This window comes from Numida meleagris, chromosome 2 (assembly GCF_002078875.1).
Source record: "Numida meleagris isolate 19003 breed g44 Domestic line chromosome 2, NumMel1.0, whole genome shotgun sequence".
NCBI classification, from domain to species: Eukaryota; Metazoa; Chordata; class Aves; order Galliformes; family Numididae; genus Numida; species Numida meleagris.
In genome coordinates, this window is record NC_034410.1 from 88,476,649 (window position 1) to 88,491,940 (window position 15,292).

Sequence of the window (15,292 nt, forward strand, 5' to 3'; positions counted from 1 at the left end):
CAGTAGTGTTTAACCTCATGCCCCATTGCTCTACTTTCCAGAATACTGCTCCATTCTTCTTTTTTTTTTTTAATATTCCATTTTTCTCATAATTGAGTACATTTCTCTATCAACTCAATAATCCAGCAACATCATAACACACCAATGCTCTCAGCAAAACGTCTATACATTTCGGAGAGGCACTTAGAGATCAGAGAGAATCTCTCAAACTCCTCTCTCTTCCTTTACATACAATAGTCATGTTTATATTACAATAGTCATGTATGTCAACACATTACTTCTCCTACAGTAACTTTTGCTCCATTCATGACATACACTCACTGCTGCAGAATGATTTTACTCTTTTTGTCTTAATGGCAACAAGATCCAGTACCTGAAGGAGCCTACAGGAAAGCTGGGGAGGGACTTCTTATAAGGGCATGTAGTGACAGGACAAGGGGAAATGGCCTTAAACTGGAAGAGGGTAGATTTAGACAGATATGAGGAAGAAATTCTTTACTGTGAGAGTGGTGAAACACTGGAACAGGTTGCCCAGCGAGGCTGTGAATGCCCCCACCCTGGAGACGTTCACGACCAGGCTGGATGGGGCTTTGAGCAACCTGGTCTAGAGGGAGGTGTCCCTGCCTATAGCAGAGGATTGCAACTAGACAATCTTAAAGGTCCCTTCCAACCCAAACCACTCTATGATTCTAAGACAATCTGTTTTGCAGGCTTGGGTATGTGATCTTTGCATTACTGGATTTCACATCTCCTGAACTGACACCTTTAGAAGACTACAGAAATCCTGTCCAGCACTTCACATCAGCTGGCGGGGATACCCCTGTGGAAACACTGTTATTGACCAAGCTTCTGGATTTCCTTTGTAGGAATAACATCTTCACAAAACTTTAAGCATATGAAGAAAAGATGGGAGGAGGAGGAAAAAAACACCAATATTCAGATTACTTCAGCCTGTTTTAAAAGTTTGTTACAATCCCTCCCAGTCCTCAGCCTCATCACACTATGAGAGCCTAGCTTCCTTCTCTTTTGTGGATTAGTATGTGATTATTTTTGATAAGAACAAAATCAAAACAACACACAACACACTCCCAAGCACCTTCAGTATATTTCACCAAATCTTGAGCAACAGTTATTTCCTATGGAATATTTGTGGTCTTACGTATACATAAAACATACGGTGAAGGATATTCTGAACATATCTTTAAGACAGATTGTTTAAAGGCTAAGTCTTTTCGGCCAGCACTGACAGTCAAGATTAAACTTCTGTTGCTTGTGACTCAGTTTGGGTTATTATGAATGATTTTAATAATTTTAAAATGTCAGAGGAGACGTAAAGTGACCTTAGCTTCCAAGCTAAATAAATGAGAAGTCACCTCAACAAAGTGCAATGTCACAAAATTAGATGCAACTTTTCTTTTTTCCCTGCCTGATTTCTCCTTTCTTATTTACTTATCCACACATGTCAGACCAGAAAAGTAAAGCTGATGCTAACAAGAAAATAAGCATACGTTCTTTTCTACTAGACTTTCTCATGAATGTGTATGCTGTTGCTTTCTGAAAGACAAATGCCTGCAAGCTGACAAATAACCTTTGCAAATTATTATGCGTTATTATCAATGAAATCACTCCAAGATAATTTGCTTAATTATACACTATTTATATAATTTTCCCCATCAGTGCAATCAAATTCATTTTGAAACAAAGTATATGAACAACAACAGTTTCATAAACCAAGTAACTTTATAAGCTCTGTATAGTTATGACTAAGGGTAAAGACACTCCCCATTATTAGTTATACTGTTTTTCAAGACACCTTGCCAGAAATTAGCAATAATATATTAGCATCACCATCTAAAGAGACCATTTGTTCTTGTCGGAGGGATTGACGATGTGAAACAGCTGCAACTGCTAAATTTAAATCCGTAATTTTTCCCTCTTAAGTAATACACATATTAAAAAAATATGATGGAGATTGAGAGATATGAAAGTCATTTATCACCTATCATTGGTAGCTGCTTCAACTATGAGTGAGCTCAGAGAAGCAAGAGGACCCAGACCACAGCGACTACACTGAACAAGGGTGATTCCAGAGATCATCGCCATTAGTTTCAACTTGCTTGGAGAAAGAAAAAAAGTCAGACCACTAAGGCATGCGTCAGTAATTTTCTGTTATTATATACAGCTTCTCTCATTAAGGAGAATGGAATTTATGCATGCTGTGAGGACAAGAATAAAGAAAAGGGAAAATATTCTCAAAAGCAGAAATTTGATGTCTAGAGCAGAACTCAATGGTCTTAATACTGACAGCAGAATATTCATGAAAGAGCCACAGAGTTTTTTCCCATTTTTTGAAGGGCGTGAAGTCACAAATTCTCCTTTAGACTAAGCACCCCACTACTTAAAATTGAGATCATTCAACATCTCCCAAATGATACCAACTGCAGTGAACTTCAGCAGCTCCTATCGATCAGGATCTAAGTGCTTGGCCTTCTTTATCAGTCATTCAGTTGCTTGAGAACTTACTTTTCCAGTGCCACAGCTATGTCCTGGAAGCCCTGAGCAGTGATGTTATTCTTGTCCCATATTACAGTTCTGAGAGGGAAAAAAAAAATTAAACTAGTATCACAGGCAATCCAAATAAATCTACACTGAAATTTTGCATATTGAAATAATGCAGTTGTATGACCAAAGCAGCACAGTGGTTGCAACATTTTAAAAAACTGTCTTTAGCCATTATGCTAGAAACTTAACATGACTAAAGCGAGGGACAAAGATATTACAAAACCCCTTTCTTCCAAGAGGTGCTATATTTTCCATTATTAATATCTGAATATAACTTTCCTAAAATGCTGTTAATAGAAAGATTTGAATATCAGATTTCTGCATCAAACCAAACTGACTTCTCTGCATGTTCAAGGAAACTGCAGTAAGCAAACAATCTATATTCCAGACAGGCTATATCGCTAAAGTTACAAAAAAGATATATAAATAAAATAAAAAATAAAGAATAAAAAATTCATGCTGATTGGTCATCAAAATTTTCAGGCTATTTTACATTCAATTCTCTACCTGGTTATTGCACAGTTCCTATGATTCCACATGCAACATAACTGCCAATATATGCCATTAGGTTAGGTGCATAAATTGCAGCTCTTTTAAATATGCAATTGTGATAAGAGTGATAAAGTCTCCCCCCATCTCCTCCCCTAGTTTAGGCCACTCAAGCAGACTGCCTGCCAATTTGTGAACACATGTTCAAAGATCTCATTAGCAGTCAGAAGAGACAGTCATGCAGATAAATCTTGCTTGTGCAAGTGCACTACTTGTAGCTGTTCTTTAAAAAAATAAAAAAAGAACAACAAAGAAGAACAAAACAAAGACTTTTGGTGTTCAGAAAAAAATTGTAGATGCAGGATTTCACAGGTAGTAACACCCTTCTGCTAAAGCAGAATGACTCCTTTACCCCTTGTTTTTTAGAAGATGGAAAGACAGAAGTAAGGAAGAGAGGAAGGCAAATTGCACATCTACACTCCAGAGAACAAAAATGTTTAGTGTCAAATTTTTGATACTTTTGTCACTGGAACAAGCGTTTATATTTCTATCAGGATGTGATTCAATAATATTTTAAGCACAGCCAGTTACCATCATATTATCCAGTTTGCTATCACACCACAGACTGTCAGCTATGACAGTCGGTGTACTGTATCACAGTATCAGTCTGCAATCCTGAATGCCCTCAAGGTTTTATTTCTTTAGGGACTGGTGGCCATTTCAGGTTAAAACATTCCAGAAACCCCAGTCACCTCTCCATTATGTCCTTGACACATTGGGAACAGCACAGCAAATGCTTGCTATTTATTTATTTTTTCATCTGAGCAGAACAGGCAGGACTGTTCTGGGGTACTTCTTATCCTCCAGGAAACAAATGTTTGGAGGCCAATCACAAAGTGGTCTCTTCAGATAAACAATACACTGTGAAAAGTTCATTTGCACGGTCTGACGAGGAGGAGTGAGTATTGATTTTCCTGATTATGGTGGCATATTTAGAGGTTCTCAATCAAGATTTGTGTTAATTGAAGGTTTACTGTTTGCTAATCGCATTCAGGATAGAAAAAATGTGATACTCCGAAACCATCAGTGCCAGCCATGTCCTAAAATACAGCGAAGCTGGCAGGTGGATGAATATGCAGAGAAGAGATGCCAAGGTCCATCAGCACTAAAAGTGGGAGGAGAGGGAAAGTAGGGATGGTCCATGCTGCTACTCATTCTAAATTCCACATGCTCTTGATTCTCCTACAAAGCAATACTATAGAAAGCAAGGGATCGTTTATTTTTATTTCCCACACGAGCATCAGATTTTTTTTTTTTTTATCAGTTTCAGTTCTGGATATGTTTTTGTAGAGAGAATCTCTTTTTTTTTTTTTTTGAGAAGTTTTCCAAATGGAGACTCTCTTACTTGGCTTTCCCAAGAGTAATCCTAGAGAGAAACAGCTTAAGAATAAGCCAACAACTGCAGTATTATTAAACTACTTCATCTTTTACTGCAAATACGTTTCTCTTACCTGAGCTTTGTGTTTATCTGTAGGGCTTTTGCCAGCATCTTTGCTCCCATATCACCCATGGCATTTCCACTAATATCCACTTTTGTAAGAGAAGTATTGCTGCCCAAAGCATTAATAATGATGGTGACCTCAGTCTTCAGCTTGGAATCTGCGAGGGACAATGACTGCAGAGGCTACGGAGGATAGAAAAGGCACAGATAACAGCAACTGATAAAGCATGCACATCCACAAAAGAAGGTCCCAAAATTCTTGGAGATGACACTGAGCATCAAAGAATGATTTCCATCTTTGCTGCACATGCTGTAACGCATGGTAAAGTAGAAGCTGGAAACTTACTGCACAGGTGTCAAAGACACACACAGATTAAGTTGTGATACCCTGAAAAAAACATTAAGAAACAATGACTCTTATTTTCTGTGTCCTGTTAAGTACTGAATATGGTGAGAAACTGAATAGGGGCAAGAAAGCAACAACCAGCTTCACAAGACAACCTCTGGTGAGATTTACTTAACCAGCACGCATCCCTGCCAGCGAGAAATAAAAATATCACTGACCTCACTCAGACTGGGAACTTTACACCAAAGGCAAATTAAGGTCTGAGACATCATTAAAACAAAAACAGTTCACTTAAACTGTTGTATTATTGTTACTTCAACTTTAGGAATTGATTTTGCCTATCTGCATATCTTCAACTAAGAGCATAAGACATCTAGGAGGGAAGCCACAGAAAAGTGTAACAGGTCTGAAATTAAAAGCACTAAGAAGAGGATCTACTAACATGAGTAGGTCAGTGGACATTATTCACAGCTATGTTTTGACAATTGTGACTGCAAAATATTTATGCAGCTTTTTATTTACAAACACACATTGTTCACCTGAAACAAGTTACCGAGCTCCTGCAAATTCCACAATAAGCCTTAAGAAAAAAAGCTTGTAATACTTGGCTCCGGGGAGACCTCACTGTGGCTTTCCAATACTTGAAGGGAGGGGGTACGACTGTTGACATGGGTGAATAGTGACAGGACAAGGAGGAATGGTTTTAAACTGAGACAGGGGAGATTTAGGTTAGATATTAGGAGGAAGTTTTTCACTCAGAGGGTGGTGACGCACTGAAACACGTTGCCCAAGGAGATTGTGGATACCCCATCCCTGAAGGCATTCAAGGCCAGGCTGGACGTGGCTCTAGGCAGCCTGTCTTGTGGCTGGCAATGCTACATCACAGGGGGGTTGAAACTAGATGATCTTTGAGGTCCTTTTCAACCCAGGCCATTTTATGATTCTATGATTCATAAGTAGAGTCTTTCCTCCAATCTTAGTGTCCAGTACTCAAGAGCCGGAGCCTAAGAACTGCAATCTATCCAGCGTTATGTCTCATGCATGATTGCAGCTGCTAAAATTGTAATTTGTCTTTGCTGATGTATGGTAACTCCACAAAACACTTTCCTCTGCTCAAGCATAAGCTCATACAGAGAAGTGCACTCTGTCACTACACACCTGCTTAAGCATTTATCAGAGGATGAATTTTAGTAGCCTAGAATCTCCAAATTACTAACATGAGAAAATCAGCACCTCATGAGGATGAGTTATGGCACTAAATTAGATGCCTAAGGCTTGGATTAATGTAAATACAGATATACACCTTCCAGGATCCAAGGTGCTTGCATGGTACCTGCTATACAATAGGACTCTTGCTTCCAGACACTGCTGGATTACAGTGATAACCAAAAAGCTTTCAACAATAAGAAATGCATTTATAAGTGAGGAAATACATACAAATTTGGAGGCACAGCAGGTTTATAATTAGAAAGTTTAAGAGTAACACAAGCCACATGCTGGTTTTATTTTATATTGACGATATTAAATTACTATGTTAATGCCCTTAATAGGTCTACGTTCCCCTGTTTTACTACATTACATACCCTAAAGAACATTAACAGCATATTAGAAAAGTATTTTAGAGTTTTTGGCACCAATTTGAGAAGACCTCCTGTGAGAGATTCACAGAAAAGCAGCACCACACAGCACTCAGACATGCATTAAGTTTGTGAAAGAGAAATTTCTTCAGCTTCTCATGCGTTGCTTTAGAAAGGGTCATTCCAGTAACTTGGCTGCAAGTGCTCACTCCCACATATCAGATTTTCTAAACTTCAAATACCTTCTCAGGAAAGGATTTCTCACTTTACTTATTCCAACACTCTTACAAAACAGAATATGATCTGGATAAGCTCCTTCACTGTTCTGCAAGGATTGTCATTTGTACATCATTATTATTACATAAGAAATGCACTTAAATAACTGTTAAAAAATGCTTGCTATATTGGCAGTGTCTTTAAAGGAGGTGAGTTGTAATTTTCTTGCATAGCTACTGTTATTGTTTACCAAACAAGGGTAAGTCTGGTCTGACTTGGTGCAAACCATAATCAGAACTGTGAATTAAGTCAAAGGCTGCTAACTACTCATGAAACTATCTGTCATTATATAAAATAATATGAAAAAAATCCTACACACATTCATAAAATCCCTCAAAAGGCCAATTCTTCAACGATGAACAGAAAACTGAATATATTCAGCACTGTAATAGTTCTCTACACCTATGCGAAACTGACTACCACTCTGAGCAACACTACACTCCGTACCTGCAGCCTAACAGCCATTTCTGCAAGAGGAAAAGAAATTGCACAGTACAGACACAGCTTCAGACATCTCTTGCTCTTCTAATAAGAATGCATTATTATAGACCGTACAGTACAGCATCTAGTTAAATAGAAAATAAATAATAATAAAAATGAGATAACAAAAAACAAAGCCCAGAAACCTCAATATTACATTCCTGTATATATTAAACACCTTGGAAATTTTGCTGTTTAGGTTCCTAGCACTGTTTTTAAGTTGTGTAGAATTACATTTGTTTCTAATTGTATTTTTCCAGTCGTAAACCCAAGCTATTGATTATGTAAATCATTTTAATCATTACTCTTATTAACACAGCAATGGATCTATTTTTAAGCATGGATAAATACATGAAGAAGCATTTGATGTATGACTCGGATTACAGTCTCTCATTCCGACTCTGCACGCAGATAATGCACAGTTCCCTGACTGCAGCAGCCAGCAGGCAATTTGCACCAGGCAGCGTGCGCTCTGGGCAGCATCATACTCTGCTCTCTCCAATTCCATTGTAACTTTTAATGGCCTATGGCAGTAAATGCACAGTAATGGTAGAGCAAGGACCACTCTTTTTAGGATTCAAAGCCAAACCAGCATAGCTAGAAGCTTAAAATCATTTCCTAAGCATTGTACTATTTCTTTGCGGAGCGAGAGCTATACTAGGCAGCTATCTGCAATATATGCTTTTCCCACAGCGCTACAGTCTACATCCTCAATTATTTGCCTGCTAGGAGACATTTTAGATTGATTTTAGCATCAGATGAGACAGAAGGAAACAAGATGCCTTCACTGATGAGCATTAACAAGAGACAAGAAAGTGGAGAGACAAAAGGCAGGGTAATAGCAGTAGGATCACATGCTATATCCCAAAGGTTAATGCAGGACATAAGGAAAAAACTTTTGGAGGGCTGCTCTGAAAGTAATGCCTCCTATTTTGTTATGTTGGCCCATGATATCAGAGGCAGATGTTGGTGGTATGGCAGTAGAAGTTGAACCTTCCCACCAATAATCTGTTACACGTTGTTGCTGTGTGACAGATGGCAGCAGAGGGACAGTCTGACAGACTGGAAGTGCATTTGGAGCTAAGATGTGTCAATGAATTCCTCCCTGCAGAAAAAATGGCACCCATCGACATTCATTGACACTTGCAGAACATTTATGGAGATCAAACAGTGGATATGAGCAAAGTGAACTGTGTTAGCAACATTTTCTCAGCAATGCCACCACCACAGCAGCGCTGTGAAACAGTGGGTCACCTCCACTGGTACAGATATTTAGGAACACAGCATGCAGGCTCTTGTTTATTGCTGGTGAAAATACATAGCAAATGGTGGTAACTGTGTTAAAAAAGAGTGTTTCATTGCTAAGAATTTGGTCTATCAAATAGTGTTAATGTGCTCTTTGTTGCTCTTGTATTTTCCATGGAAACAAATAGGAAGCATTACTTTCAGAGCAACCTATGTAAAATATCTTTGTGGTGGATTAATTTTAACATTTTGAAAGCAGGATGAAAATAAAAAGCATGTTTGCCTAAGTTAGCTCTGCAAAGATATAGCGAGTAGGAATTACAAGAGCCTATATGATTGTGGAGAAACAGGAAATGAAACAATGCTTAGCACTGCTCACACAATGCAATGAAAAGTAGCACAAAAACCTCAAGCTGATAATACAAGAGAGGGAGAGCTGTGAGAACCATACATCCAGAATTTAATAGTTACTTTCTGTGTGTCCTGGAGGCTTCAAAATTGGAATGAAGTTTTACTTTTCTGCACATATATTATGAACAAGATTGTCATATAAATAGTAAGAAAAAAATGCGTATTTGAAAAGGTTTGGATACTGAAAGGAAGCAGAGTGTGCTGAAGGGGTATTTTAGAATACAGCACATATAGGAAGAAATGTTCACCTGCAACAAAGCAAATGGATGAAAAAAGTGTCAATTATATTTGCTTACGATTCATCTGATTTGGCACAATAGCCTTAAAGGGTAGCTGTGAAAGAAAGACACTGTGGCCCTGGAGCTCAGAGAAGGGCAATGAAGTTGTGAGGGGTCTGGAGCACAGGCCTTATGAGGAGCAGCTGAGGGAGCTGGGATTGTTCAGTCTGGAGAAGAGGAGGCTCAGGGGAGACGTTATTGCCCTCTATAACTACCTGAAGGGAGGTTGTGGTGAGGCAGGGGTCAGCCTCTTCTCCCATGTAACTAGCAATAGGACTAAAGGGAATGGCCTCATGTTGCACCAGGGGAGATTCAGCTTGGACATCAGGAAATACTTCTTCACCAGGAGAGCAGTCAGGTGCTGGAACAGGCTGTCCAGAGGGGTGGTGGAGTCATCATCCCTGGAGGTGTTCAAGAAATGTTTAGATGTTGTACTGGGGGACACGGTTTAGTGGGAAATACTGGTGATGGATGGATGGTTGGACTGGATGATCTTAGAGGTCTTTTCCAACCTTGGAGATTGTATTATTCTATCAAAGACTTACCACGATATACAGGGCAGAACAGAGAAATGCCCGAAGAAGGAGATGATATCTGATGAAAGGAGGTGGTCATACAATAAAAAATTAAAAGGCTATGGTTTGGAACAAGAAGTAATACAGAGATCTACCAGCACACTTCTTAGCAAGAACGATCCTCCATTCTCCTTATGCACACAAGGACCTACTGCTTTCATTACTGTTGCTAACTCAATTAGAATTAGTTCTGTTATCCATATGTGACTCTTCACTGCATCAGAGAATGAGGAAGTAGGCAAAGAATCAAGAAAAAAAACCAGTACCTCTAATACCAACTACAAGGATGCGGGGAGGAGAGAGGGCTGGTTTAACAAATCATTTCAAAATGGTGACAAAAGATGAACACAGAATATGGGTCTAATAACCTCATATGGAAGGAGACATTGGAAACCGTAGTAAAAGATATTCCATTGAACTGTAGAGTATGGACACAGATGGTAAGAGAAACTATGAAAGGAGTGTAGACCGTGAACTTGGAGGTGAGACAATAAAGACAACACGATTATCAGGTGCTAAGAGAACTGGAGTCTACAGTCGGCTGTTTTTGGAGAATGAAGAAAGCAGAGGAGCTTGCATGTTATTTGCAAGGGGCATGAAGGAGAAAGAAAGGACTAAGAATGATGAATAAAGTTTGACAGCCATGAGAGTAAACAGTTGTCAGGAAATAGCACATTTTATTAACTAAAATAAATAAATAAATGAAATAAATCCACTATTTAAGGAATACCGCAACCCAGAGGACACTAACATTGCAATATCCTATCAGGACACAAAACATTTGAAAACTTGCGTGTACATGGCTGTATAACTTAAACCTAAAGCAATTTAGATTAAGCACATCGAACTATTTGGAATGAGTTGCTTTTCGTCAAGCACAGATCCTAAGAAACATGTACCTACCCGCTACACATAATTCAAGTTATTGAAGGGAAAAAAAAGCACCATGAAACACTGGATGTGTTTGTTTAGGATCTTGATAAAATGTTACACAGTAAATTAACACAATGAAGGAAAATTATTAGAAATGGGCTGTGAAGGTACAAATACACATGATGAAAGTAGGCAGAAAGATACTCACTGAATCCTCGTCTTGAATCATCTGAACTAAATTATCAAGTACTGGAGTGAGATTTCTGAGGGAAGAAAAGTTAGGAAGATGATGAAATCAGCAGCTTCTCCTCATTACTCATTCTCTTGTTATTTAAAAGAAAAAAGCCTTACTTGGATTTCATGTTGTTAAAGTTTTTGCCTAATGCCAAGTGCCTTATCGATCGGTTTTTACTAAGCCAGACTACAAGGGTTGAGAGGTCAGATTCTAGGCCTGTAAAGAATCAGATCAGGTTAAGAATTAAAACACTTTTTCACAGAAGTCCCAGAGAGGGACCAGTTATTAAATCTAAATTCATTCAAGTAATCACAGCAGTGTACTATTTCAAAGAGTTCTAGAGAAGTTTCTCTTCTTTTATTTATATATCTTTTTCATCTCCGTTTTTCATGAAAATGTGTCCTTCTAAAACAAGCCTTTTAAATCTCTGTCCTAATCAGCCATTGAAGGCATTTCTCAGACAGAAGAGAAATGTAGTCCCCTATCCACAGTCCAGTCACTCAAGAGAAAGTTCCTTGCACTGTGAGGCAAATGGTGAGCTGTGTACCAACAAGCTCTCAAAGCCTGCAGATGTAGAGGTTAACATAACAGCCAATGAATAATATGATTTGAAACAACAAGCCACACTTTATTCCACTACCAAGTAAGAAAAATAATTTGCCCTACTACTGTATTCCCAACCTAGTGGTAGATTTGAAAAGTCCACTAGTTAGATTACTAACAACTAAAACCTAGATCAATGGAATAACTTAGAAGTCAAATATATTCAAGTACTTACAACAATTGATCTCTTTATGTAATTTGACTCAGTAAACTCCTAAAGCTTTCCACGTGCCATTATGGCTTTTCAGCTGTACTGGGAATCTGAACTAATTCTGTATTTGGCTGTCAGAGAAGCAAACACAGCTAGGTGAGTTCTCCTATTCCATACATCTACAATTTGAGTTCGCAAGATGAGAAGCCAGTTGCTATTCCTAGCTAGGAAACACAGAGTCTACAAACCATCAATAGTCTAAGACTTTTCCAAAGAATTGAGCTGCGATCTGAAGCTGGTTGACTATTTGCTCCAAATTTTCTTCTCCTACTCCTTCAGAGTCACAGCTTCACTCCATTTCTGGTCTTCCTTCTTTCGCTACACTCATTTTCCATTTAGCTTCTCACTCTCTCTTATTTAAAACCACTTTGAACAAAATCCTGTTAATACGATGCTTACTGTCTTCAGTTTACTGTCGTGTTATAATTGTTTCAAACAACATAAACTTTTGGAGTTATTCTATTATTATTTCTTATACACTTTATAGTAATGAGGGTTCTTGATCTGAGACTTTTCCATAACTAATACGGTCAATAATCACAAAGCAAGCATAACCATCCTGGACTGCACTTTGAGCTGAAACAAAAGACGTATCTCAGATTTGGGACCTTCATGGTCCTGCATTCCTGTTCTGTGTACTTACCATTATCTGAAATATCTAGGCTGGTGATGTTGCGTATTTCTGCTATGCATCCTTCCAAGACTTGTGCACCTCCCGATCTTAACTAGAGACAAAACATCAACCATTTTTCACTACTAGTTATGGTTTTGAGATCACACAGAAAAGAGTAGTAGAAGTAAAGATACTACTAGCAGCAAAAACAACAGCAACAGAGGTCAAAGACATCAAAATGACTACGCGCACATCCCTACTATTCTCATTCCCATCCTTCACTCTCGCTATTTACACACAAGTAAGAAAAAGGACTATATTTCCTTACTATTCTGCCGTTACACAGGGAATTATGTAAGTGGTATAGACAAAAAGAATCCTTTAGAACTCGTGCTAGGCAGTGACTGCAGGTCTTTGGTGCAGGTTCTCCACATGAAAGGGCCAGGATATTTCCAGTTTCCAGTAAGAAAAAAAAGCTCGTCCAAGTACAACAAGCATGCACCACTGTAATTTTTGAATTCCATTACAGTCAAGTCTTAGAGCTGGCATCTTGCAAGCTTCATGTTACAGCAAACACAATGACAGGATGCCCAGTTAAAAGATAAGAAGCCAAATAAAAATCAATGAAATAATGTTTCCCTATTACAGAAAAGAATGTTAAAATAATGCAATTGCAAATCAGTCACAAAAACACCCTAAGCAAGAAGAATCGTTCATCTACCCTATTAGCTTTAAACTAGGAATAAGAGAGAAAAACAGAAACAAAAATGTATATCTGGAAACTATATTATTAATCTGAAATAGTAAATGAATATAGAAGAAATTTCAGGATTTAGTGGGAAAAATAATGAAGTGGCCTAAGGGAAAATGCCAACATTAAGAATCAAAGATATGAAAACCTACACACTAAGTTACTAATGCTATTGAATTAAACAACAAAATCTTTTTTTCCAGATAAGCAAAAACATTTTCTTATTTCTTTCAGCTATGCAAACTATGTAAAATACATTTCACTCCATGATCATCAGCAAGAAAAACAAAATAAGCAAAACATTTTACTAAAATTCAATTATTGCAAAACATTTTCCATTTTCAATTTCATTGCTTCAAAAAAAAAAAGCAAAGCTTTTTCAAACATTAAGCAGCCATTTCACCTCCTGTGCATAAAAAATGAGTAATATTTCACTTAGTTCTCTCACTTGTCCAAACATCCTGAATCAACCTGTTGACAGTTCTGGGAGAAGTCTTTTTAACCACGCTATAAATGATGCAACCACAAATACTTTCTAGAGGTATTTTTCAATAAAGACTTGATTTGGCAGTTTTTAGAAACTTGGAGATCTGTGATTGGTTAACAAACAGTTCAACATCTTGGCCTGAGCATTTTAAGAACAGTGGTGGTTAAAGGCAGCATATAATGATAAATCACATCTGGAGGCATAAGATACAGAACATAAGATGCCCTTCCTCGTCTGCAGGAAACAAAGCCTGCTTAGTCCTATCCTCCTCTACAAGTGGTCTTACTGGAAACCTGTATTTGAGCTAAAACTGGTGTTGTTTCTCTAAGAACATTTGTAACACTTGCTGGCTGTATGCATGCCAAAATCATTCGGTTTCGCTCTCTGATTCTCTCAGGGTTGCCCACTACAAGACAACCATTTCACACAGACTGCCACATCAATTACCGCAGCATATACAGAACTGGCAGATTATATGTGGTCTTGTTAAAGTTAAAAATAAAAAGACTGTTTACTTAAAAGCTATTTTCATTATGTTGCAATTTGTTTTCCACTGTAGCCAAAACTCTAGCGTGGCCCAGAAATTATATACTTTACCATAAAGGAAATGCAGATTTAGTTCAATAAAAATATTCTAATATTTATACTAAAATGCCAATGTTAAAGTTAGTTTCCATGACAAGAATATTCAATTGTAGCTAAAAAGGTAAACACATGGCAAGGATTGGTTATTTGTATATTTATTGGTATGATACATGTTCTATACTCATAAAAAGTATACATACATACTTCAAGTGTTTAAGCAGACAATTTTTTGCAAGCGACTTTCCATCTTGTACCAATAACACTGTATCAAAAATATTAAATACACATTTATTGTGTGCAAATGTTGATATCTATTTAATCTGAAGGTGATGGTAACTACTTGACTTTTAGGATCCATTTTTATTGCAACTGTAGGGAAGTCATACACATAAAAGCAGAGTCTAACTGAAGGGCTACATGTCAATGCAGATTGTGATAGTGAAAACAAAACTCTGCAACATCTATATGGTATACCAGACTACAAATAAAAGCTTTCATTTAGAAACTGTAGAACAATCCCTTCAGCAATTAAAAAAGCCAAGTGTGTTCAAAACTAGGAGGTATATGGGATGGAGAAACAAAGCTGTCTATTGATTTACAAATTAAGGTAAAGCATGGAGGGTACTTACACAGTGACCAAGCTAAGGGAAGCAGAAGGGAAAAGAGTGAAATACATCAGTGCTGAGCAGGTAGAAATAAAAATGTAACTTTCATAATAAAAAATAAAAAAACAAGCAAGCAATATAAAATGATTAAGCTTAGAGTTAATATATCAGAAAATTATGGGAGCAAATTAAAAGTGGTGAGAGAGGGAAGGAACTGAGACTTTTCCTTCCAGAGTTGAGTGCAGCTTTCCTGGCACAGGCAAGAGGGCAAAGCTGGAGCATCAGCTTTCTGCCCTCCTGACAGTGTGTGCTTGCAGGAGCTGGAAGAGAGGCAGGGCACAAGCTCCAAGCTGCCCACTGCCCTGTGGTTGGGTGCAGCTCCCAGCAGAGCAGAGGTCTGCAGTAGTGGGCCCATGGCAAGTACTTCCAGCTCCTGGCACAGCAATCTCCTGCTAGAAGCAGAATTTCTTCTTTCTAAAGCATGTGAGAATGGATAAAGCTCAGTGATATGAAAAAAAAACGTTGAGGGAAGGATCTAAGGAAGCACTGTAAGTTTGGAGGGACCTGCTATAGATTGTCTCCCCTGTGT

The 15,292-nt window shown here is 38.0% G+C and overlaps 1 protein-coding gene across 4 annotated transcripts in view; it reads right to left on the minus strand.

Annotated features, from left to right (window-relative positions):
• The window catches only part of CARMIL1 (capping protein regulator and myosin 1 linker 1), a 177,785-nt gene that overhangs the window by 52,210 nt on the left and 110,283 nt on the right, over positions 1-15,292 (minus strand). For all 4 annotated transcript variants that reach the window (XM_021385948.1, XM_021385950.1, XM_021385947.1 and 1 more), the window contains 5 exons: positions 12,306-12,387; positions 10,965-11,064; positions 10,822-10,876; positions 4,563-4,735; positions 2,524-2,592 (listed from right to left, as the gene is read on the minus strand). In XM_021385948.1, the coding sequence (XP_021241623.1) occupies positions 2,524-2,592; positions 4,563-4,735; positions 10,822-10,876; positions 10,965-11,064; positions 12,306-12,387 (479 nt within the window). The remainder of the gene's footprint in view (positions 1-2,523; positions 2,593-4,562; positions 4,736-10,821; positions 10,877-10,964; positions 11,065-12,305; positions 12,388-15,292) is intronic.